The sequence below is a fragment of the Hyla sarda genome, chromosome 2 (assembly GCF_029499605.1).
Source record: "Hyla sarda isolate aHylSar1 chromosome 2, aHylSar1.hap1, whole genome shotgun sequence".
NCBI lineage: Eukaryota > Metazoa > Chordata > Amphibia > Anura > Hylidae > Hyla > Hyla sarda.
The window spans coordinates 79,791,314-79,812,820 of NC_079190.1; the positions used below are offsets into that span (position 1 = coordinate 79,791,314).

A 21,507-nucleotide genomic window follows, 5' to 3' on the forward strand; every position below is an offset into this window, starting at 1 on the left:
TCCTGGCACCATAGGGGCTTCCTAAATGCGGCATGCCCCCAGAGCAAAATTTGCGTTCAAAAAGCCAAATGTGACTCCTTCTCTTCCGAGACCTGTAGTGCGCCAGCAGAGCACTTTTCACCCCCATATGGGGTGTTTTCTGAATCGGGAGAAATTGGGCTTCAAATTTTTAGGGGTATTTTCTGCTATTACCCTTTTTAAAAATAAAAATTTTTTGGGAAAACAAGCATTTTAGGTAAAATTTTTTTTTTTTTTTTTTACATTTGCAAAAGTCGTGAAACACCTGTGGGGTATTAAGGTTCACTTTATCCCATGTTACATTCCCCGAGGGGTCTAGTTTCCAAAATGGTATGCCATGTGTTTTTTTTTTTGCTGTTCTGGCACCATAAGGGCTTCCTAAAGGTAACATGCCCCCAAAAACCATTTCAGGAAAACGTACTCTCCAAAATCCCCTTGTCGCTCCTTCCCTTCTGAGCCCTCTACTGCGCCCGCCGAACACTTTACATAGACATATGAGGTATGTCCTTACTCGAGAGAAATTGGGCTACAAATACAAGTGAAAATTTTGTCCTTTTACCCCTTGTAAAAATTCAAAAATTGGGTCTACAAGAACATGTGAGTGTAAAAAATGAAGATTGTGAATTTTCTCCTTCACTTTGCTGCTATTTGTGTGAAACACCTAAAGGGTTAAAACGCTGACTGAATGTCATTTTGAATACTTTGGGGGGTGTAATTTTTATAATGGGGTCATTTATGAGGTATTTCTAATATGAAGACCCTTCAAATCCACTTCAAACCTGAACTGGTCCCTGAAAAATACTGAGTTTGAAAATTTTGTGAAAAATCGGAAAATTGCTGCTGACCGTTGAAGCCCTCTGGTGTCTTCCAAAAGTAAAAACACGTCAATTTTATGATGCAAAGTAGACATATTGTATATGTGAACCAAAAAAAATTTATTCGTAATATCCATTTTCCTTACAAGCAGAGAGCTTCAAAGTTAGAAAAATGCAAAATTTTCTAATTTTTCATCAAATTTACGGATTTTTCACCAAGAAAGGATGCAAGTATCGACAAAAATTTACCACTATGTTAAAGTAGAATATGTCACGAAAAAACAATCTCGGAATCAGAATAATAACTAAAAGCATTCCAGAGTTATTAATGTTTAAAGTGACAGTGGTCAGATGTGCAAAAAACGCTCCGGTCCTTAAGGCCAAAATGGGCTCCGTCCTGAAGGGGTTAATAGTCCCCATAGGGGACTATTTATAGCAATCATTCAATTGCTAATACTGTTCAGTGCTATGAATAGGGCATATCACTGATCATTGTTATCGGAGATTTTCTGCTCTGGTCTGCTCGATCGCAGACCAGAGCAGAAGACCCATGGAAGGCAACGAAGGCAGGTGAGGGGACCTCTGTCTGCCGTTCTGGATGATCGGATCTCCGCAGAAGTGCTGCGGGCGATCCGATCATCCATTTTAGTGCTGCAGTGCTGCAGTACTGAGTTATAGTGCTGCAGTACTGAGTTATAGTGCTGCAGATGCTGTGATCTGTATTGATCACGGCATCTGATGGGTTAATGGTGGACATCCGCGCGATCGTGGATGTCGGCCATTACGATGGGTCCCTGGCTGCCGGGACCTGCCGCGCATGACCCAAGCATCACTCCGATGCTCGCGGTTATGTATAGGACATAAATGTACATCCTGGTGCGTTAAGTACCAGCTCACCAGGCGTACATTTATGTCCTGCGTCGTTAAGGGGTTAAAGTGTACCCGTTAGATACAACCAAAAAAATTTTTTGATATATTACTCAGTACCTAATCCTGACCATGTACACCTAATTTTTATGTGTCTAGCACCTATATTTTTTTTTATTACACTTTTAATTTAGCTCACTAGTCTGAATTCCTCTCAAAGGGAGGGGGTGTGGCCTCACTGTGCAGGTCTCCGCCCCCTCCCTCAGTATGCTGTCTGCTCACATCTCCCCTAGCATTAGCAAAACTACAACTCCCAGCTTGTCCTCACTGACAGTAGCGGGACACAAGCTGACAGTGGGAGGATTTTTCCTCCAGCTCTGAGCCCTGCACTCACAGCTGTCAATCAAGGAAGTGTGTCCATGACATAGGTGATGACGCATGGACACAGCAGGACTAGTATGTGTCCAAGCAGGCAGGGGGCAGTTTGACTGGCTTTTTCACTATGAAATACTGAAAATCTTCTAATGAAAGCAATTACAAAACCTATTGGTTTTGCATGTTTTACAACATATCAAAAGTTTTTGTATCTGACAGTGCCCATTTAAAGTTTAGCTCAACCTTATATGCCACTGTTTCCCAACCGGGGATCCTCCAGCTGTTGCAAAACTACGACTCCCAGCATGCCCGGACAGCCAAAGGCTGTCCGGGCATGCTGGGAGTTGAAGTTTTGCAACAGCTGGAGGCACCCTGGTTGGGAAACACTGCTATAAGGTTAGTGTCTGCCTATATTATTTTTCAGTCACGTGCACAGTTCAGTCAGGTTTTCCATTCTACAGTGAGGGATGGAAAGCATTTCATAAGTGCAATGGTAATGGTTAGAATTGATGGACAGCTTACAGTTGTGCCCACTCCTGTGCCACATAAAAGGCAGCATTGCTATAAATGGCGTTTACAGATATAATTCTGCAATAAAGGAGATTTTCCTGTTCTCTCTGAGCCGGTGATGTGACCTTAGTATTCACACCCCCGGGATTATGAATCTTCTAATTCTCAGATGATATTCAGCAAGGGATCTGATGCAATAATGCCAGTGAATTCTTTTTATAACTGAGGCTGCTTTGTTTTCCATTGATACCATATAAATAAACTAGCAAAATGCAACAAATGTACTAATTATTGTGTATCGGAGAATACAAGGACTGTAAGGAGAGTGAATGAGAGAGAAACTATTGTGCTGCACAAAGAGCCTGCACTGGGGTGGGGTGGGGCGGGACGGGCGGATAGCACAAAGGGAAGAGCATCCCAATCCCAACCATGCTTCAGATCACCTACTGCAGCTTTACTAAGAATTCCCAAAATATATTCACGTGTAACGCCTTTCGTACAGGTGAATGGTGTGGTTTCTGCAGCATTGACATGGGTTTTTACAAAACTATTCAGATAAATTTTCTACACTAAAATTTTTAGATATCAGATAAAAAAATATATATATATATTTAAATAATATATTTAATTATAGAAAAACATGTATTTTTTATTTGCAATCCATTCTCTCCATTCTGGTTTAGAAGTTTTGTAGGTCTATGGCAGTGTTTCCCAACCAGGGTGCCTCCAGCTGTTGCAAAACTACAACTCCCAGCATGCCTGGACAGCCTTCGGCTGTCCAGGCATGCTGGGAGTTGTAGTTTTGCTACAGCTGGAGGCATCCTGGTTGGGAAACCCTGGTCTATAGGATATGAAGTGAATCTGTCATATAAATTTGCTGCTAAGAGCTGCAGACCCTGTTGGATAGCTGTTAGGGTGCGTTCCCACCTGGCGTATACTGATTACGGCGGCAGCCCTATGTGTGTAGTGAGTTTTAGAGGCGGAGCCACGCGTCCCAGTCACGCCAGCACACGGCCCCGCCTCCAAAACTCACTACACACATAGGGCTGCCGCCGGAAAGTCCTTTGTGTATAGTGAGCGAGGAATACGCAGCCTATTTCCCGCTGCTGCCACAAATTTTGCACAGCATGAAATACGCTGCGTATACGTCAGGTGGAAACGCACCCTTAGACTAGGTTTCCACTTGGTTTTTTTTCTGGCAGTTTTTGGAATACTGCCACTGCAGTTTTTGAGCCAAAGTCAGAAGTGGATCCATAAGGGAGGAGAAGTGTAAGTCCTTCCATTATATTTCCCATTCCTTTTGAAGATACTTCTGGTTTTGGCTCAAAAACTGCAGTGGCAGATCTCCAAAACTGCCAGAAAAAAAACAAGTGGAAACCTAGCCTTAGGGTAAAAAAAGCAAACTGTACCTTTCCTTGAGCTCATAGTGGTTGTCAAAGTGTCAAGAAGGCAGTGCTGAGCTCCTGAAGTGCCACAGCCTGGAATACCTCCTCACCCTAAGGCTAGGTTCACACTGCGGAATCTCCAGGCAGAAAATTTCCGCCCGGAGATTCCAAGTGCGGCCAGCGCCGACTGAATCAGTCTCCAATAGACTGCAATGTGTTCCGCGAGTATTTCTGCCTGAAATTTCAAAGCGGAATTGCAGGCAGAAATTCCGTAGTGTGAACCTAGCCTTACCCTCCTCACCCTTACCTACCAGAGCCTTTTTGACGGACATACAGAGCCATGTATTTTAGTCAAAGAGGGGCTGGGTGGTGAGGGCAAGCGATGAGGTATGCCGGGCTGTGGCACTTGAGCAGCTGGGCTTCGCGTCCTTGACACTTGAAAGGGAAAGGCAATTTTATAGGTTTGGAAACCTTTTTCAGCTCCAGGAAGAGTACAGAGGCTTCTAGTCACAATTTCCTGAAAGTTAAACAGATTTGTAAATTACTTCTATTAAAAAAATCTTAATCCTTCCAGTAGTTATCAGCTGCTGAAGTTGAGTTGTTGTTTTCTGTCTGACAACAGTGCTCTCTGCTGACACCTCTGCTTGTCTCAGGAACTGTCCAGAGTAGGAGCAAATTCCCATAGGAAACCTCTAATGCTTCGGACAGTTCCTTAGACAAGCAGAGGTGTCAGCAGAGAGCACTGTTGTCAGAAAGAAAAGAACAACTTCAGCAGCTGATAACTATTGTAAGGATTAAGATTTTTTTTAACAGAAGCATTTTACAAATCTGTTTAACTTTCCGGGGCCAGTTGAGATTTATATATAAAGTTTTTTTCCTGGAATACCCCTTTAACTCCTTAACGACGCAGGAGGTATATTTACGTCCTGCGCCGGCTCCTGCGATATAACGCGGGGTCAAGCGGTGACCCCGTGTCATATCGGGTCGTCCCGGCGGCCATCAATGGCTGGGACTTGCGGCTAATACAGGACATCACCGATCGCAGTGATGCCCTGTATTAACCCTTCAGACGCGGCGATCAAAGTTGACCGCCGCGTCTGAAGTGAAACTGAAAGCAGCAGCGCAGATGGGCTGTTTGGGACCACCACGATGAAATTGCGGCGTCCCGAACAGCTTACAGGACACCGGGAGGATCCCTACCTGCCTCCTCGGTGTCCGATCGGCGAATGACTGCTCCGTGCCTGAGATCCCGTGCCGTGAACTGATCAATGCCATGTTAATACACGCCTGTGATCAGTGTAAAAGATCAGTGTGTGCAGTGTTATAGGCCCCTTGGGCTATAACACTGCAAAAAAAAGTGAAAAAAAAGTGTTAAAGGGGTACTCCGGTGAAAACCTTTTTTCTTTTAAATCAACTGGTGGCAGAAAGTTAAACATATTTGTAAATTACTTCTATTAAAAAATCTTAATCCTTTCAGTACTTATTAGCTGCTGAATGCTACAGAGGAAATTCCTTTCTTTTTGGAACACTGATGACATCACGAGCACAGTGCTCTCTGCTGATGTATGCTAAGGGCAGCATGGTGGCTCAGTGGTTAGCACTGCTGCATTGCAGTGCTGGGGACTTGGGTTCACATCCCACTAAGGACAACAATAAATAAAGCGTTATTATTATTATAATAACGTCAGCAGAGAGCACTGTGCTCGTGATGTCATCAGAGAGCATTCCAAAAAGAAAATAATTTCCTCTGTAGTATTCAGTAGCTAATAAGTACAGGAAGGATTAAAAAATTTTAATAGAAGTAATTTACAAATATGTTTAACTTTCTGCCACCAGTTGATTTAAAAGAAAAAAGGTTTTCACCGGAGTACCCCTTTAATAAAGATGATTTAACCCCTTCCCTAATAAAAATTTGAACAACCCCCCTTTCCCATTAAAAAAAATAAAAATAAAGTGTATATAAAAATAAACATATGTAGTATTGCCGCGTGTGTAAATGTCCGAACTATAAAAATACATCATTAATTAAACCGCACGGTCAATGGCGTACACGTAAAAATAAAAAAATTCCAACTTCCAAAATAGTGTATTTTTGGTCACTTTTTATACCATTAGAAAATTAATAAAAAGCGATCAAAAAGTCAGAACAAAACAAAAATGGTACCCATGAAAACTTCAGATCACGGCGCAAAAAAATGAGCCCTCAAACCGCCACATACACGGAAAAATAACAAAGTTATAGGGGTCAGAAGAGGACCTTTTTAAACGTACAAATTTTCCTGCATGTAGTTATGATTTTTTTCAGAAGTACGACAAAATCCAACCTATATATGTAGGGTATCATTTTAATCGTATGGACCTACAGAATAATGATAAGGTGTCATTTTTACCGAAAAATGCACTGCGTAGAAACAAAAGCCCCCAAAATTTACAAAATGGCGTTTTTTCTTCAATTTAGTCGCACAATGATTTTTTTTTCCCGTTTCACCGTGGATTTTTGGGTAAAATGACTAATGTCACTGCAAAGTAGAATTGGTGACGCAAAAAATAAGCCATAATATGGATTTTTAGGTGGAAAATTTAAAGGGTTATGATTTTTAAAAAGTAAGGAGGAAAAAACGAAAACGCAAAAACTGAAAAACACTGAGTCCTTAAGGGGTTAAGTCAGCCTTGCTCTATGCGATAAAGCACAGGTCTTCTAACATGTCAGGGCCTGGGACTTTAGCAGGTTCTTTTTAATACAGCCAAATAGTGACTACTCTCCCAAACATATATGTCCAATTTGCAGGACTCAAAAGTAAAGCTTTCCAGTCCAGTCCAGTCCTTTTTGAGTTCCAGTCCAGCAAAATGAACATATATGTTCGGAAAATGGACTAGTTGACTGTCGGTCCATTCAACTAGTACATAGAAACATAGCGTTATACTACTGCAGGGAAAATATATGGCGGTAGATTTGATAACAAATACATGTATGGATAGATAAAGCTATGATAGCATAGCTTTATCTATCCATACATGTATTTGTTATCAAATCTACCACCATATAACTGGTCTACAGTTAAAGGGGTACTCTGGTGGAAAACTTTATTTTTATTTTTTAAATCAACTGGTGCCAGAAAGTTAAACAGATTTGTAAATTACTTCTATTTACAAATCTTAATCCTTCCAGTACTTATTAGCTGCTAAATACTACAGAGGAAATTCTTTTCTTTTTGGAACACAGAACTCTCTGCTGACATCACAAGCACAGTACTCTCTGCTGACATCTCTGTCCATTTTAAGAGCAGAGTAGGAGAAAATCCCCATAGCAAACATATGCTGCTTTGGATAGTTCCTAAAATGGACAGAGAGAGCACTGTGCTCTTGATGTCAGCAGAGAGCACTGTGTTCCGAAAAGAAAATAATTTCCTCTGTAGTATTAAGCAGCTAATAAGTTCTGGAAGGATTAAGATTTTTTTAAATAAAAGTAAGTTACAAATCTGTTTATCTCTGCAATTGAGAAAAGGGCAACTTGCCCCCGAAACGCGTCTTGCATGTCTGTCATCTCATTTTTATTGTACTAATAAATTAGATTTTACATCATTTGACTGGAATTTTATCCCGATCTCCAAAAGGCAGCGCCACAGCAGACCACAATTTTTCTACACCTTCTACTTCAGTATTGGAGTAGAAGACACATGTGTGGCCCTTTGTTAGGAAATGTTAGGTCTCAGTACTGGGGTAGCAGACACGTTAGAAAGTATAAGTCCCAATACTGGGGTAGCAGACAAATTAAGAAGTATAGGTCCCAATACAGGACATAGACATATTAGGAGGTATTGCTCCCAGTATTGGGGTAGCAGACATCTTATTAGGTATCAGGTCAAAATATTGGGGTAGCAGACATTTTAGGAGGTATCAGGTCCTAGCACTAGGGTAGCAGACATGTTGGGAGGAATACGTCCCAATACAGGGGAAGCAGACATGTTAGGAGGTATTAGGTCCCTGTTTTGGGGTAGCAGACATGTTAGGAGGTATTAGGTCCCAGTATTGGGGTAGCAGACATGTTAGGAGGTATTAGGTCCCTGTTTTGGGGTAGCAGACATGTTAGGAGGTATTAGGTCCCAGTATTGGGGTAGCAGACATGTCAGGAGGTATTAGGTCCCAGTTTTGGGGTATCAGACATGTCAGGAGGTATTAGGTCCCAGTTCTGGGGTAGCAAACATGTCAGGAGGTATTAGGTCCGTTTTGGGGAAGCAGACATGTCAGGAGGTATTGGGTCCCAGTTTTGGGGTAGTAGACATGTGTGAAGGTATTAGGTCCTAGTTTTGGGGTAGTAGACATGTGTGGAGGTATTAGGTCCCAGTTTTAGGGTAGCAGACATGTCAGGGGGTACTAGGTCCCAGTATTGGGGTAGCAGACATGTCAGGAAGTATTAGGTCCCAGTTTTGGGGTAGTAGACATGTGTGGAGGTATTAGGTCCCAGTAATGGGGTAGTAGACATGTCAGCAGGTATTAGGTCCCAGTATTGGGGTAGCAGACATGTTGGGAGGTATTAGGTCCCAGTTTTGGGGTAGCAGACATATTATGAGGTATTAGGTCCCAGTGTTGGGGTAGCAGACATATTATGAGGTATTACGTTCCAGTATTGGAGTAGCAGACATGTGTGGAGGTATCCGTTCCCAGTATTGGGGCAGCAGACATGTTATGAGGTATCAGGTCCCACTATTGGGGTAGCAGACATGTTATGAGGTATTAGGTCTCTGTATTGGGGTAGCAGACATGTCTGCTACCCCAATACTGGGACCTAATACCTCATAACATGTCTGCTACCCCAATACAGAGACCTAATACCTCCTGACATGTCTGCTACCCCAGAACTGGGACCTAATACCTCCTGACATGTCTGCTACCCCAATACTGGGACCTAATACCTCCTGACATGTCTGCTACTCCAATACTGGAACGTAATACCTCCTAACATGTCTGCTACCCCAACACTGGGACCTAATACCTCATAATATGTCTGCTACCCCAGAACTGGGACCTAATACCTCCTAACATGTCTGCTACTCCAATACTGGAACGTAATACTGCATAATATGTCTGCTACCCCAATACTGGGACCTAATACCTCATAACATATTATGCAGTATTACGTTCCAGTATTGGAGTAGCAGACATGTTAGGAGGTATTAGGTCCCAGTTCTGGGGTAGCAGACATATTATGAGGTATTAGGTCCCAGTGTTGGGGTAGCAGACATGTTAGGAGGTATTACGTTCCAGTATTGGAGTAGCAGACATGTCAGGAGGTATTAGGTCCCAGTATTGGGGTAGCAGACATGTCAGGAGGTATTAGGTCCCAGTTCTGGGGTAGCAGACATGTCAGGAGGTATTAGGTCCGTTTTGGGGTAGCAGACATGTCAGGAGGTATTAGGTCCCAGTTTTGGGGTAGTAGACATGTGTGGAGGTATTAGGTCCCAGTATTGGGGTAGCAGACATGTCAGGAGGTATTAGGTCCCAGTATTTGGGGTAGCAGACTTGTCAGGAGGTATTAGGTCCCAGCATTGGGGTAGCACACATGTCAGGAAGTATTAGGTCCCTGTTTTGGGTAGTAGACATGTGTGGAGGTATTAGGTCCCAGTATTGGGGTAGCAGACATGTCAGGAGGTATTAGGTCCCAGTTTTGGGGTAGCAGACATGTTAGGAGGTATTAGGTCCCAGTATTGGGGTAGCAGACATGTTAGGAGGTATTAGGTCCCAGTATTGGGGTAGCAGACATGTTAGGAGGTATTAGGTCTCTGTATTGGGGTAGCAGTAATGTTATGAGGTATTAGGTCCCAGTATTGGGGTAGCAGACATGTCTCCTGACATGTCTGATACCCCAAAACTGGGACCTAATACCTCCTGACATGTCTGCTACCCCAATACTGGGACCTAATACCTCCTAACATGTCTGCTACCCCAACACTGGGACCTAATACCTCATAATATGTCTGCTACCCCAGAACTGGGACCTAATACCTCCTAACATGTCTGCTACTCCAATACTGGAACGTAATACTGCATAATATGTCTGCTACCCCAATACTGGGACCTAATACCTCATAACATATTATGCAGTATTACGTTCCAGTATTGGAGTAGCAGACATGTTAGGAGGTATTAGGTCCCAGTTCTGGGGTAGCAGACATATTATGAGGTATTAGGTCCCAGTGTTGGGGTAGCAGACATGTTAGGAGGTATTACGTTCCAGTATTGGAGTAGCAGACATGTCAGGAGGTATTAGGTCCCAGTATTGGGGTAGCAGACATGTCAGGAGGTATTAGGTCCCAGTTCTGGGGTAGCAGACATGTCAGGAGGTATTAGGTCCGTTTTGGGGTAGCAGACATGTCAGGAGGTATTAGGTCCCAGTTTTGGGGTAGTAGACATGTGTGGAGGTATTAGGTCCCAGTATTGGGGTAGCAGACATGTCAGGAGGTATTAGGTCCCAGTATTTGGGGTAGCAGACTTGTCAGGAGGTATTAGGTCCCAGTATTGGGGTAGCAGACATGTTAGGAGGTATTAGGTCCCAGTATTGGGGTAGCAGACATGTTAGGAGGTATTTGGTCTCAGTTTTGGGGTAGCAGTAATGTCAGGAGGTATTAGGTCCCAGTTTTGGGGTAGTAGACATGTGTGGAGGTATTAGGTCCCAGTTTTGGGGTAGTAGACATGTGTGGAGGTATTAGGTCCCAGTATTGGGGTAGCAGACATGACAGGAGGTATTAGGTCCCAGTATTTGGGGTAGCAGACTTGTCAGGAGGTATTAGGTCCCAGTATTGGGGTAGCACACATGTGTGGAGGTATTAGGTCCCAGTATTGGGGTAGCAGACATGTTAGGAAGTATTAGGTCCCTGTTTTGGGGTAGTAGACATGTGTGGAGGTATTAGGTCCCAGTATTGGGGTAGCAGACATGTTATGAGGTATTAGGTGTCAGTATTGGGGTAGCAGACATGTCAGCAGGTATTAGGTCCCAGTATTGGGGTAGCAGACTTGTCAGGAGGTATTAGGTCCCAGTATTTGGGGTAGCAGACTTGTCAGGAGGTATTAGGTCCCAGTATTGGGGTAGCAGACATGTTAGGAGGTATTAGGTCCCAGTTTTGGGGTATCAGACATGTTAGGAGGTATTAGGTCCCAGTTTTGGGGTAGCAGACATGTCAGGAGGTATTAGGTCCCAGTATTTGGGGTAGCAGACTTGTCAGGAGGTATTAGGTCCCAGTATTGGGGTAGCACACGTCAGGAAGTATTAGGTCCCTGTTTTGGGGTAGTAGACATGTGTGGAGGTATTAGGTCCCAGTATTGGGGTAGCAGACATGTCAGGAGGTATTAGGTCCCAGTATTGGGGTAGCACACATGTCAGGAAGTATTAGGTCCCTGTTTTGGGGTAGTAGACATGTGTGGAGGTATTAGGTCCCAGTATTGGGGTAGTAGACATGTGTGGAGGTATTAGGTCCCAGTATTGGGGTAGCACACATGTCAGGAAGTATTAGGTCCCTGTTTTGGGGTAGTAGACATGTGTGGAGGTATTAGGTCCCAGTATTGGGGTAGCAGACATGTTAGGAGGTATTAGGTCCCAGTTTTGGGTAGCAGACATGTTAGGAGGTATTAGGTCCCAGTTTTGGGGTAGCAGACATGTCAGGAGGTATTAGGTCCCAGTATTTGGGGTAGCAGACATGTCAGGAGGTATTAGGTCCCAGTATTGGGGTAGCACACATGTCAGGAAGTATTAGGTCCCTGTTTTGGGGTAGTAGACATGTGTGGAGGTATTAGGTCCCAGTATTGGGGTAGCAGACATGTTAGGAGGTATTAGGTCCCAGTTTTGGGTAGCAGACATGTTAGGAGGTATTAGGTCCCAGTTTTGGGGTAGCAGACATGTCAGGAGGTATTAGGTCCCAGTATTTGGGGTAGCAGACTTGTCAGGAGGTATTAGGTCCCAGTATTGGGGTAGCAGACATGTGTGGAGGTATTAGGTCCCAGTATTGGGGTAGCAGACATGTCAGGAGGTATTAGGTCCCAGTATTTGGGGTAGCAGACTTGTCAGGAGGTATTAGGTCCCAGTATTGGGGTAGCACACATGTCAGGAGGTATTAGGTCCCAGTATTGGGGTAGCAGACTTGTCAGGAGGTATTAGGTCCCAGTATTGGGGTAGCAGACATGTCAGGAGGTATTAGGTCCCAGTATTTGGGGTAGCAGACTTGTCAGGAGGTATTAGGTCCCAGTATTGGGGTAGCACACATGTCAGGAAGTATTAGGTCCCTGTTTTGGGGTAGTAGACATGTGTGGAGGTATTAGGTCCCAGTATTGGGGTAGCAGACATGTTATGAGGTATTAGGTGCCAGTATTGGGGTAGCAGACATGTCAGCAGGTATTAGGTCCCAGTATTGGGGTAGCAGACATATCAGGAGGTATTAGGTCCCAGTATTTGGGGTAGCAGACTTGTCAGGAGGTATTAGGTCCCAGTATTGGGGTAGCAGACATGTTAGGAGGTATTAGGTCCCAGTTTTGGGGTATCAGACATGTTAGGAGGTATTAGGTCCCAGTTTTGGGGTAGCAGACATGTCAGGAGGTATTAGGTCCCAGTATTTGGGGTAGCAGACTTGTCAGGAGGTATTAGGTCCCAGTATTGGGGTAGCACACGTCAGGAAGTATTAGGTCCCTGTTTTGGGGTAGTAGACATGTGTGGAGGTATTAGGTCCCAGTATTGGGGTAGCAGACATGTCAGGAGGTATTAGGTCCCAGTATTGGGGTAGCACACATGTCAGGAAGTATTAGGTCCCTGTTTTGGGGTAGTAGACATGTGTGGAGGTATTAGGTCCCAGTATTGGGGTAGTAGACATGTGTGGAGGTATTAGGTCCCAGTATTGGGGTAGCAGACATGTTAGGAGGTATTAGGTCCCAGTTTTGGGTAGCAGACATGTTAGGAGGTATTAGGTCCCAGTTTTGGGGTAGCAGACATGTCAGGAGGTATTAGGTCCCAGTATTTGGGGTAGCAGACATGTCAGGAGGTATTAGGTCCCAGTATTGGGGTAGCAGACATGTGTGGAGGTATTAGGTCCCAGTATTGGGGTAGCAGACATGTCAGGAGGTATTAGGTCCCAGTATTTGGGGTAGCAGACTTGTCAGGAGGTATTAGGTCCCAGTATTGGGGTAGCACACATGTCAGGAGGTATTAGGTCCCAGTATTGGGGTAGCAGACTTGTCAGGAGGTATTAGGTCCCAGTATTGGGGTAGCAGACATGTCAGGAGGTATTAGGTCCCAGTATTTGGGGTAGCAGACTTGTCAGGAGGTATTAGGTCCCAGTATTGGGGTAGCACACATGTCAGGAAGTATTAGGTCCCTGTTTTGGGGTAGTAGACATGTGTGGAGGTATTAGGTCCCAGTATTGGGGTAGCAGACATGTCAGGAAGTATTAGGTCCCTGTTTTGGGGTAGTAGACGTGTGGAGGTATTAGGTCCCAGTATTGGGGTAGCAGACATGTCAGGAGGTATTAGGTCCCAGTATTGGGGTAGCAGACATGTCAGGAGGTATTAGGTCCCAGTTTTGGGGTAGCAGACATGTCAGGAGGTATTAGGTCCCAGTATTTGCGGTAGCAGACTTGTCAGGAAGTATTAGGTCCCAGTATTGGGGTAGCACACATATCAGGAGGTATTAGGTCCCAGTATTTGGGGTAGCAGACTTGTCAGGAGGTATTAGGTCCCAGTATTGGGGTAGCAGACATGTTAGGAGGTATTAGGTCCCAGTTTTGGGGTAGCAGACATGTTAGGAGGTATTAGGTCCCAGTTCTGGGTAGCAGACATGTTAGGAGGTATTAGGTCCCAGTTTTGGGGTAGCAGGCATGTCAGGAAATATTAGATCCCTGTTTTGGGGTAGTAGACATGTGTGGAGGTATTAGGTCCTAGTATTGGGGTAGCAGACATGTCAGGAGGTATTAGGTCCCAGTATTGGGGTAGCAGACATGTCAGGAGGTAATGGGTCCCAGTTTTGGGGTAGCAGACATGTCAGGAGGTATTAGGTCCCAGTATTGGGGTAGCACACATGTCAGGAAGTATTAGGTCCCTGTTTTGGGGTAGTAGACATGTGTGGAGGTATTAGGTCCCAGTATTGGGGTAGTAGACATGTGTGGAGGTATTAGGTCCCAGTATTGGGGTAGCAGACATGTTAGGAGGTATTAGGTCCCAGTTTTGGGTAGCAGACATGTTAGGAGGTATTAGGTCCCAGTTTTGGGGTAGCAGACATGTCAGGAGGTATTAGGTCCCAGTATTTGGGGTAGCAGACATGTCAGGAGGTATTAGGTCCCAGTATTGGGGTAGCAGACATGTGTGGAGGTATTAGGTCCCAGTATTGGGGTAGCAGACATGTCAGGAGGTATTAGGTCCCAGTATTTGGGGTAGCAGACTTGTCAGGAGGTATTAGGTCCCAGTATTGGGGTAGCACACATGTCAGGAGGTATTAGGTCCCAGTATTGGGGTAGCAGACTTGTCAGGAGGTATTAGGTCCCAGTATTGGGGTAGCAGACATGTCAGGAGGTATTAGGTCCCAGTATTTGGGGTAGCAGACTTGTCAGGAGGTATTAGGTCCCAGTATTGGGGTAGCACACATGTCAGGAAGTATTAGGTCCCTGTTTTGGGGTAGTAGACATGTGTGGAGGTATTAGGTCCCAGTATTGGGGTAGCAGACATGTCAGGAAGTATTAGGTCCCTGTTTTGGGGTAGTAGACGTGTGGAGGTATTAGGTCCCAGTATTGGGGTAGCAGACATGTCAGGAGGTATTAGGTCCCAGTATTGGGGTAGCAGACATGTCAGGAGGTATTAGGTCCCAGTTTTGGGGTAGCAGACATGTCAGGAGGTATTAGGTCCCAGTATTTGCGGTAGCAGACTTGTCAGGAAGTATTAGGTCCCAGTATTGGGGTAGCACACATATCAGGAGGTATTAGGTCCCAGTATTTGGGGTAGCAGACTTGTCAGGAGTTATTAGGTCCCAGTATTGGGGTAGCAGACATGTTAGGAGGTATTAGGTCCCAGTTTTGGGGTAGCAGACATGTTAGGAGGTATTAGGTCCCAGTTCTGGGTAGCAGACATGTTAGGAGGTATTAGGTCCCAGTTTTGGGGTAGCAGGCATGTCAGGAAATATTAGATCCCTGTTTTGGGGTAGTAGACATGTGTGGAGGTATTAGGTCCTAGTATTGGGGTAGCAGACATGTCAGGAGGTATTAGGTCCCAGTATTGGGGTAGCAGACATGTCAGGAGGTAATGGGTCCCAGTTTTGGGGTAGCAGACATGTCAGGAGGTATTTGCTACCCCAAAACTGGGACCTAATACCTCCTAACAGGTCTGCTACCCCAAATACTGGGACCTAATACCTCCTGACATGTCTGCTACCCCAAAACTGGGACCTGACATGTCGGGAGGTATTAGGTCCCAGTATTTGGGGTAGCAGACATGTTAGGGGGTATTAGGTCCCAGTATTGGGGTAGCAGACATGTCAAGAGGTATTAGGTCCCTGTTTTGGGGTAGTAGACATGTGTGGAGGTATTAGGTCCCAGTATTGGGGTAGCAGACATGTCAGGAGGTATTAGGTCCCAGTATTGGGTTAGCAGACATGTCAGGAGGTATTAGGTCCCAGTTTTGGGGTAGAAGACATGTCAGGAGGTATTAGGTCCCAGTTTTGGGGTAGCAGACATGCCAGGAGGTATTAGGTCCCAGTATTTGGGGTAGCAGACATGTCAGGAGGTATTAGGTCCCAGTTTTGGGGTAGTAGACATGTCAGGAGGTATTAGGTCCCAGTATTGGGGTAGCAGACATGTCAGGAGGTATTAGGTCCCAGTTTTGGGGTAGCAGAGATGTCAAGAGGTATTAGGTCCCAGTATTTGGGGTAGCAGACATGTTAGGAGGTATTAGGTCTCAGTATTGGGGTAGTAGACATGTCAGGAGGTATTAGGTCCCAGTTTTGGGGTAGCAGACATGTCAGGAGGTATTAGGTCCCAGTTTTGGGGTAGCAGGCATGTTAGGAGGTATTAGGTCCCAGTTTTGGGGTAACAGACATGTTAGGAGGTATTAGGTCCCAGTTTTGGGGTAACAGACATGTTAGGAGGTATTAGGTCCCAGTATTGGGGTAGCAGACATATTATGAGGTATTAGGTCCCAGTGTTGGGGTAGCAGACATATTAGGAGGTATTAGGTCCCAGTATTGGGGTAGCAGACATGTCAGGAGGTATTAGGTCTCAGTATTGGGGAAGCAGACATGTCAGGAGGTATTAGGTCCCTGTTTTGGGGTAGTAGACATGTGTGGAGGTATTAGGTCCCAGTTTTGGGGTAGCAGACATGTTAGGAGGTATTAGGTCCCTGTTTTGGGGTAGTAAACAGTTTTGGGGTAACAGACATGTTAGGAGCCCCTGTCCCAGGGAGGTGACGATGCTCGGGGACTCTCCCTGCCTCTCTTTGTCCTGCACTCAGGGTCGGGCACATTACCTCATCCTATGAACGTCTGACCAATCACAGGCCGGCTCGCCCGGCGCAGGGAGGCAGCAGAACGTGGCGGCGCCAATGAGAACGTCTCCAGCCCCGTCTCCTTGACAACGCGGTTGTATATAACGGGCGGCTGAGGACCATGTGTAGCAGGTTCTCTTACACCGACCTCCTTAGTGTCGTACTGTAAGAAGGCATCTCCTTCTCCTCCTTCCTCTCGCCCTCTTCTCTGAAGCCCTCAACCCGCCAACATGGTAAGAAGCCTCCTTTACTGTAAATGGGGTGATAGCGGGGGGGGGGGGGGGGGGGGGGGGGATGTGTGTGACAACGTAATGCATCGTTCTTCATTGTTCTAGTTGCCATGGTGACATTGGAGAGATCGATCCGTTAGTTGAGTTAAAATAGCCGGCAGCCGTTTATGGTGCGTTTTCTAGTGTGAACCACGCCCTAAGCCCAGTTCTCCATCCTTGTCCTCCTTCCAGCAGCTGCACTCCTCACATTTTCCTGGAAGCTGTCACTGACAGCATTAACCCTCTGTGTTCAGGACATATTTTTTTTTATCCTATGATCTAGTGCAGTGTTTCCCAACCAGGGTGCCTCCAGCTGTTGCAAAACTACAACTCTCAGCATGCCCAGACAGCCGAAGGCTGTCTGGGCATGCTGGGAGTTGTAGTTTTGCAACAGCTGGAGGCACCTTGGTTGGGAAACACTGATGTAGTTCACTGCTTTCAAACCTTGTGCAAAACTACAACTCCCAGCGTGCCCAGACAGCCGAAGGCTGTCTGGGCACGCTGGGAGTTGTAGTTTTGCAAAAGCCGCGCAGTAAACCGTTATATGTATGTATATTTTATGTGGCACTGTATGAATGGAGGCTTTGTCCCCCTTTTTATGTTTATTAGGGGGGGGGGGGGGGGTCAGATGATGACGGGTGATGTAATGGCGGCACGGTTCCGTTATTGATCCGTCTTGTTTGAAACTGGTAGCAAGGTGATGTGGGCAGGGCACCCCCACCTTCTGTCATGCAGAATGCCAGCTATATTGCTGCAGTGGGTGTGGCATAGGGCTTCTCATTGTTTCCCATCCTCCGCCATCACCCGTCTGGTCCTCGCCAATGACATAGTTGTATTAGATCACCACTTGGATGGGTGCCGGAGATCCTCTCTATCCTCTCTCTCCGCCTCAGCTTCATCTCTCAAGTATTTCCTTTTTTTTTTTTGCTGACATCTGTTTAGACGTTCCCACCGTAAAAAAAAAAAAATATATATATATATATATTAAAGTGCGGAATAAAAACAGGGGCGGACGATTATATGGCGTAAAAAAAAAAAAAAAAAAACAGCTATAGACAGGACATTATAAACAGTGACAATCTGTGCTTTGTCTTCTCCCTCCCCGCAGCGTGAGTGCATCTCCATACACGTCGGTCAGGCTGGTGTGCAGATCGGTAATGCCTGCTGGGAGCTGTACTGCCTGGAACATGGCATCCAGCCTGATGGGCAGATGCCCAGTGACAAGACCATCGGAGGAGGGGATGATTCCTTCAACACCTTCTTCAGCGAGACCGGAGCCGGCAAACACGTCCCCAGAGCTGTGTTTGTGGACCTGGAACCTACAGTCATCGGTGAGGACTTTGAATACGTAGTCATACATACGTAGATGCTACCATACAACACGCTAGATCGTTTGTCCATACCTATAACCATCCATTACATGGCTACGCTGTGAGTCTTCTCTCGAATCGTTCTAGTTATACAGTATGGTCGTATTTAGATGCCGAATAGTTTTTGAGAGGGTATTGAGATTTCTACAAGAATGAGAGACACATGCAGTGGTTGATTATTATTTACTTAAAGGGGTATTCCAGGCAAAAACTTTTTTTTTTATATATATATATATCAACTGGCTCCGGAAAGTTAAACAGATTTGTAAATTACTTCTATTAAAAAATCTTAATCCTTCCAATAGTTATTAGCTTCTGAAGTTGAGTTGCTGTTTTCTGTCTAACTGCTCTCTGATGACTCTCGTCCCGGGAGCTGTGCAGTTTCTATGGGGATATTCTCCCATCATGCACAGCTCCCGGGACGTGACATCATCATTGAGCAGTTAGACAGAAAACTTCAGAAGCTAATGACTATTGGAAGGATTAAGATTTTTTAATAGAAGTAATTTACAAATCTGTTTAATCCTTCCAATAGTTATTAGCTTCTGAAGTTTTCTGTCTAACTGCTCAATGATGATGTCACGTCACGGGAGCTGTGCATGATGGGAGAATATCCCCATAGGAGCTGGACAGCTCCCGGGACGTGAGTCATCAGAGAGCAGTTAGACAGAAAACAACAACTCAACTTCAGAAGCTAATAACTATTGGAAGGATTAAGATTGTTTAATAGAAGTAATTTACAAATCTGTTTAACTTTCCAGAGCCAGTTGATGTTAAAAAAAATTTTTTTGCCTGGAATACCCCTTTCATTTTGATTTATTTTGTTTACTGTAATTAATCTTAAAATTATGTTTTTAATGAACATGTTAGCAGAATATAATCTAGGCCATTTTGGAGCTATGTACATGGTCTGTAAAGTCCATGAACACCCCCACCAGATAGCCAGCAGTAGGGTGGTCATCTGATGGACATGTCCGAAGATGTAATTAATGTGATGTTCCTTTAATAAAGTGATGACATTTTGATGCTGCATTATATCTTGTATGAGGCTTACATGGTAGCTAGAGGTGTAGCTTGTAGCCCCTGGGACTCAGGGCAAAATCTGAGTAGCCTGTCTGTCGTGTGCCATTTAGAATACTGGTGCCTTATATGGCCATGTTTACACGGGCGAAAATATGCAGAATGTTCGCCTAGAAAACACAGACGGAATTATGCACACTTGAATGCTCCGGCAGGCGCTAGGACCTCGGAAATGCACTGTCTCATAGACGGCAATGCATTTCCGGCCAGAAGCCGCAGAAAGTGTAGACATGTCTGTGGATGCCGGAATCGGGATTTCCGCAGAAGAAAAATCTACCACAGAAATTCCACTGTGTGCACAGAGCAGCAGAATGCCATTGAAGTCAATGGGACTCTGCTGCAGTGGAATTTCCAAGCTGAATATTCCCTCAGAATTCTGTGCAGACATTCTGCCGTGTGAACATGGCCTATGGTGGAAAATGAGCTTTGGGTGACCTCAGGTACCAGGGCCCACGTGCAATTGCCTCCTCTTCACCCCCTATGGTTAAATCGTTGTACTGAACACTACAAAGCTGTAAATCATAACAAAAAATCTGCCTTGTTATCAGTTGGTTCTCCAAAATAAAGCTTCAATTGATTTTTTATACAGTATTTACAATTATTTGCAGATGAGGTGCGCACTGGTACATACCGCCAGCTGTTCCACCCAGAGCAACTGATCACTGGGAAAGAAGATGCTGCCAACAACTATGCCCGTGGGCACTACACTATTGGCAAGGAAATCATTGATCTGGTGCTTGACAGAATCCGCAAACTGGTGAGTGACTGTTAGGATGTGATTATAGAGCAGATGGCATATTATTGGTGATAATGTTAATGTAATTCTTTATCTTTTTTCCTACAGGCTGACCAGTGCACAGGTCTTCAGGGTTTCCTGGTCTTCCACAGCTTCGGTGGTGGCACTGGTTCTGGCTTCACCTCTCTGCTGATGGAACGTCTCTCTGTTGATTATGGAAAGAAGTCTAAGCTGGAATTCTCCATCTACCCAGCTCCCCAAGTGTCCACTGCTGTTGTTGAGCCCTACAACTCCATCCTCACCACTCACACCACCCTTGAGCACTCTGACTGTGCTTTCATGGTAGACAATGAGGCCATCTATGACATCTGCCGTAGGAATCTAGACATTGAGCGCCCAACATACACCAATCTTAACAGGCTAATTGGTCAGATAGTGTCCTCTATTACAGCTTCTCTTAGATTCGATGGAGCCCTGAATGTAGATCTGACAGAGTTCCAGACTAACTTGGTGCCCTATCCTCGTATCCACTTCCCTCTTGCCACCTATGCCCCAGTTATCTCAGCAGAGAAAGCTTACCATGAGCAGCTTTCTGTGGCTGAGATCACAAATGCTTGCTTTGAGCCAGCCAACCAGATGGTGAAATGTGACCCTCGTCATGGTAAATACATGGCTTGCTGCCTGTTGTACCGTGGTGATGTGGTGCCCAAAGATGTAAATGCAGCTATTGCCACCATCAAGACCAAGCGAACCATCCAATTTGTGGACTGGTGTCCAACTGGTTTTAAGGTTGGTATCAACTATCAGCCACCAACTGTGGTTCCAGGTGGGGATCTGGCCAAGGTACAGCGCGCTGTGTGCATGCTGAGCAACACCACTGCTATTGCCGAGGCCTGGGCAAGACTGGACCATAAGTTTGACCTTATGTATGCCAAGCGTGCCTTTGTGCACTGGTATGTAGGTGAGGGTATGGAGGAGGGAGAGTTCTCTGAGGCCCGTGAGGACATGGCTGCCCTGGAGAAGGACTATGAAGAAGTCGGTGTAGACTCTGTAGAAGGAGAGGGCGAGGAGGAAGGAGAAGAATATTAAATGTCAAAACGGTGCTGCTTTTCACAGGGAACAATAGAACATCTGAAGCCAGTTCTGTTTTATGTAGCAACTCTATGTTCTTATGTATTTTTGCTGCATTTAACTTACCTGGTTCGAAACACTTTATGACATCTCCATTGTGGTAGATTTGTCAATAAAACATTCCCTGTCTTAAACATACATTTTTTTGTGGCTTATTTCTTCATGTATATGTCATTGTGTGTTATTACATTTCCAATCTATTCATTGCACACAAACATCAAATAATGAATATTCTTCAGGAGCCTCGCTTCACTGCATGTAGTATAGTAAAACCAATGTAGCCATCAATATTACTTATACTATCTATAGATGTGTGAAAGGGTTATTCTGATATAAAAAAAAAATAAAAAAATTTGGGCTGGTGTAGAAATTGAAAGAAAATGATACTTACCTAGCCTGGTCCCCTGCAACTTCTGTTGCAAGTTCCTTCTAGTCTAGTGTTTTCCA

General features: G+C 45.0%; 1 protein-coding gene across 1 annotated transcript; it reads left to right on the plus strand.

Moving 5' to 3' along the window:
• The first annotated feature begins 16,548 nt into the window (after nucleotides 1–16,548).
• Nucleotides 16,549–21,198, plus strand: LOC130358661 (tubulin alpha-1A chain). Its single transcript, XM_056562209.1, has 4 exons — nucleotides 16,549–16,707; nucleotides 17,852–18,074; nucleotides 19,802–19,950; nucleotides 20,038–21,198. The coding sequence occupies exons 1-4, from the start codon at nucleotides 16,705–16,707 to the stop codon at nucleotides 21,016–21,018; spliced, it is 1,356 nt and encodes a 451-aa protein (XP_056418184.1). The 5' UTR covers nucleotides 16,549–16,704; the 3' UTR covers nucleotides 21,019–21,198.
• The last annotated feature ends 309 nt before the right edge of the window (nucleotides 21,199–21,507 follow it).

Excerpts from the sequence above, each read along its gene's own strand:
- LOC130358661 (XM_056562209.1), top strand. Across the intron at positions 18,075-19,801 it reads CCTGGAACCTACAGTCATCG|ATGAGGTGCGCACTGGTACA; the intron begins GTGAGGACTTTG and ends AATTATTTGCAG. Across the intron at positions 19,951-20,037 it reads TTGACAGAATCCGCAAACTG|GCTGACCAGTGCACAGGTCT; the intron begins GTGAGTGACTGT and ends TTTTTCCTACAG.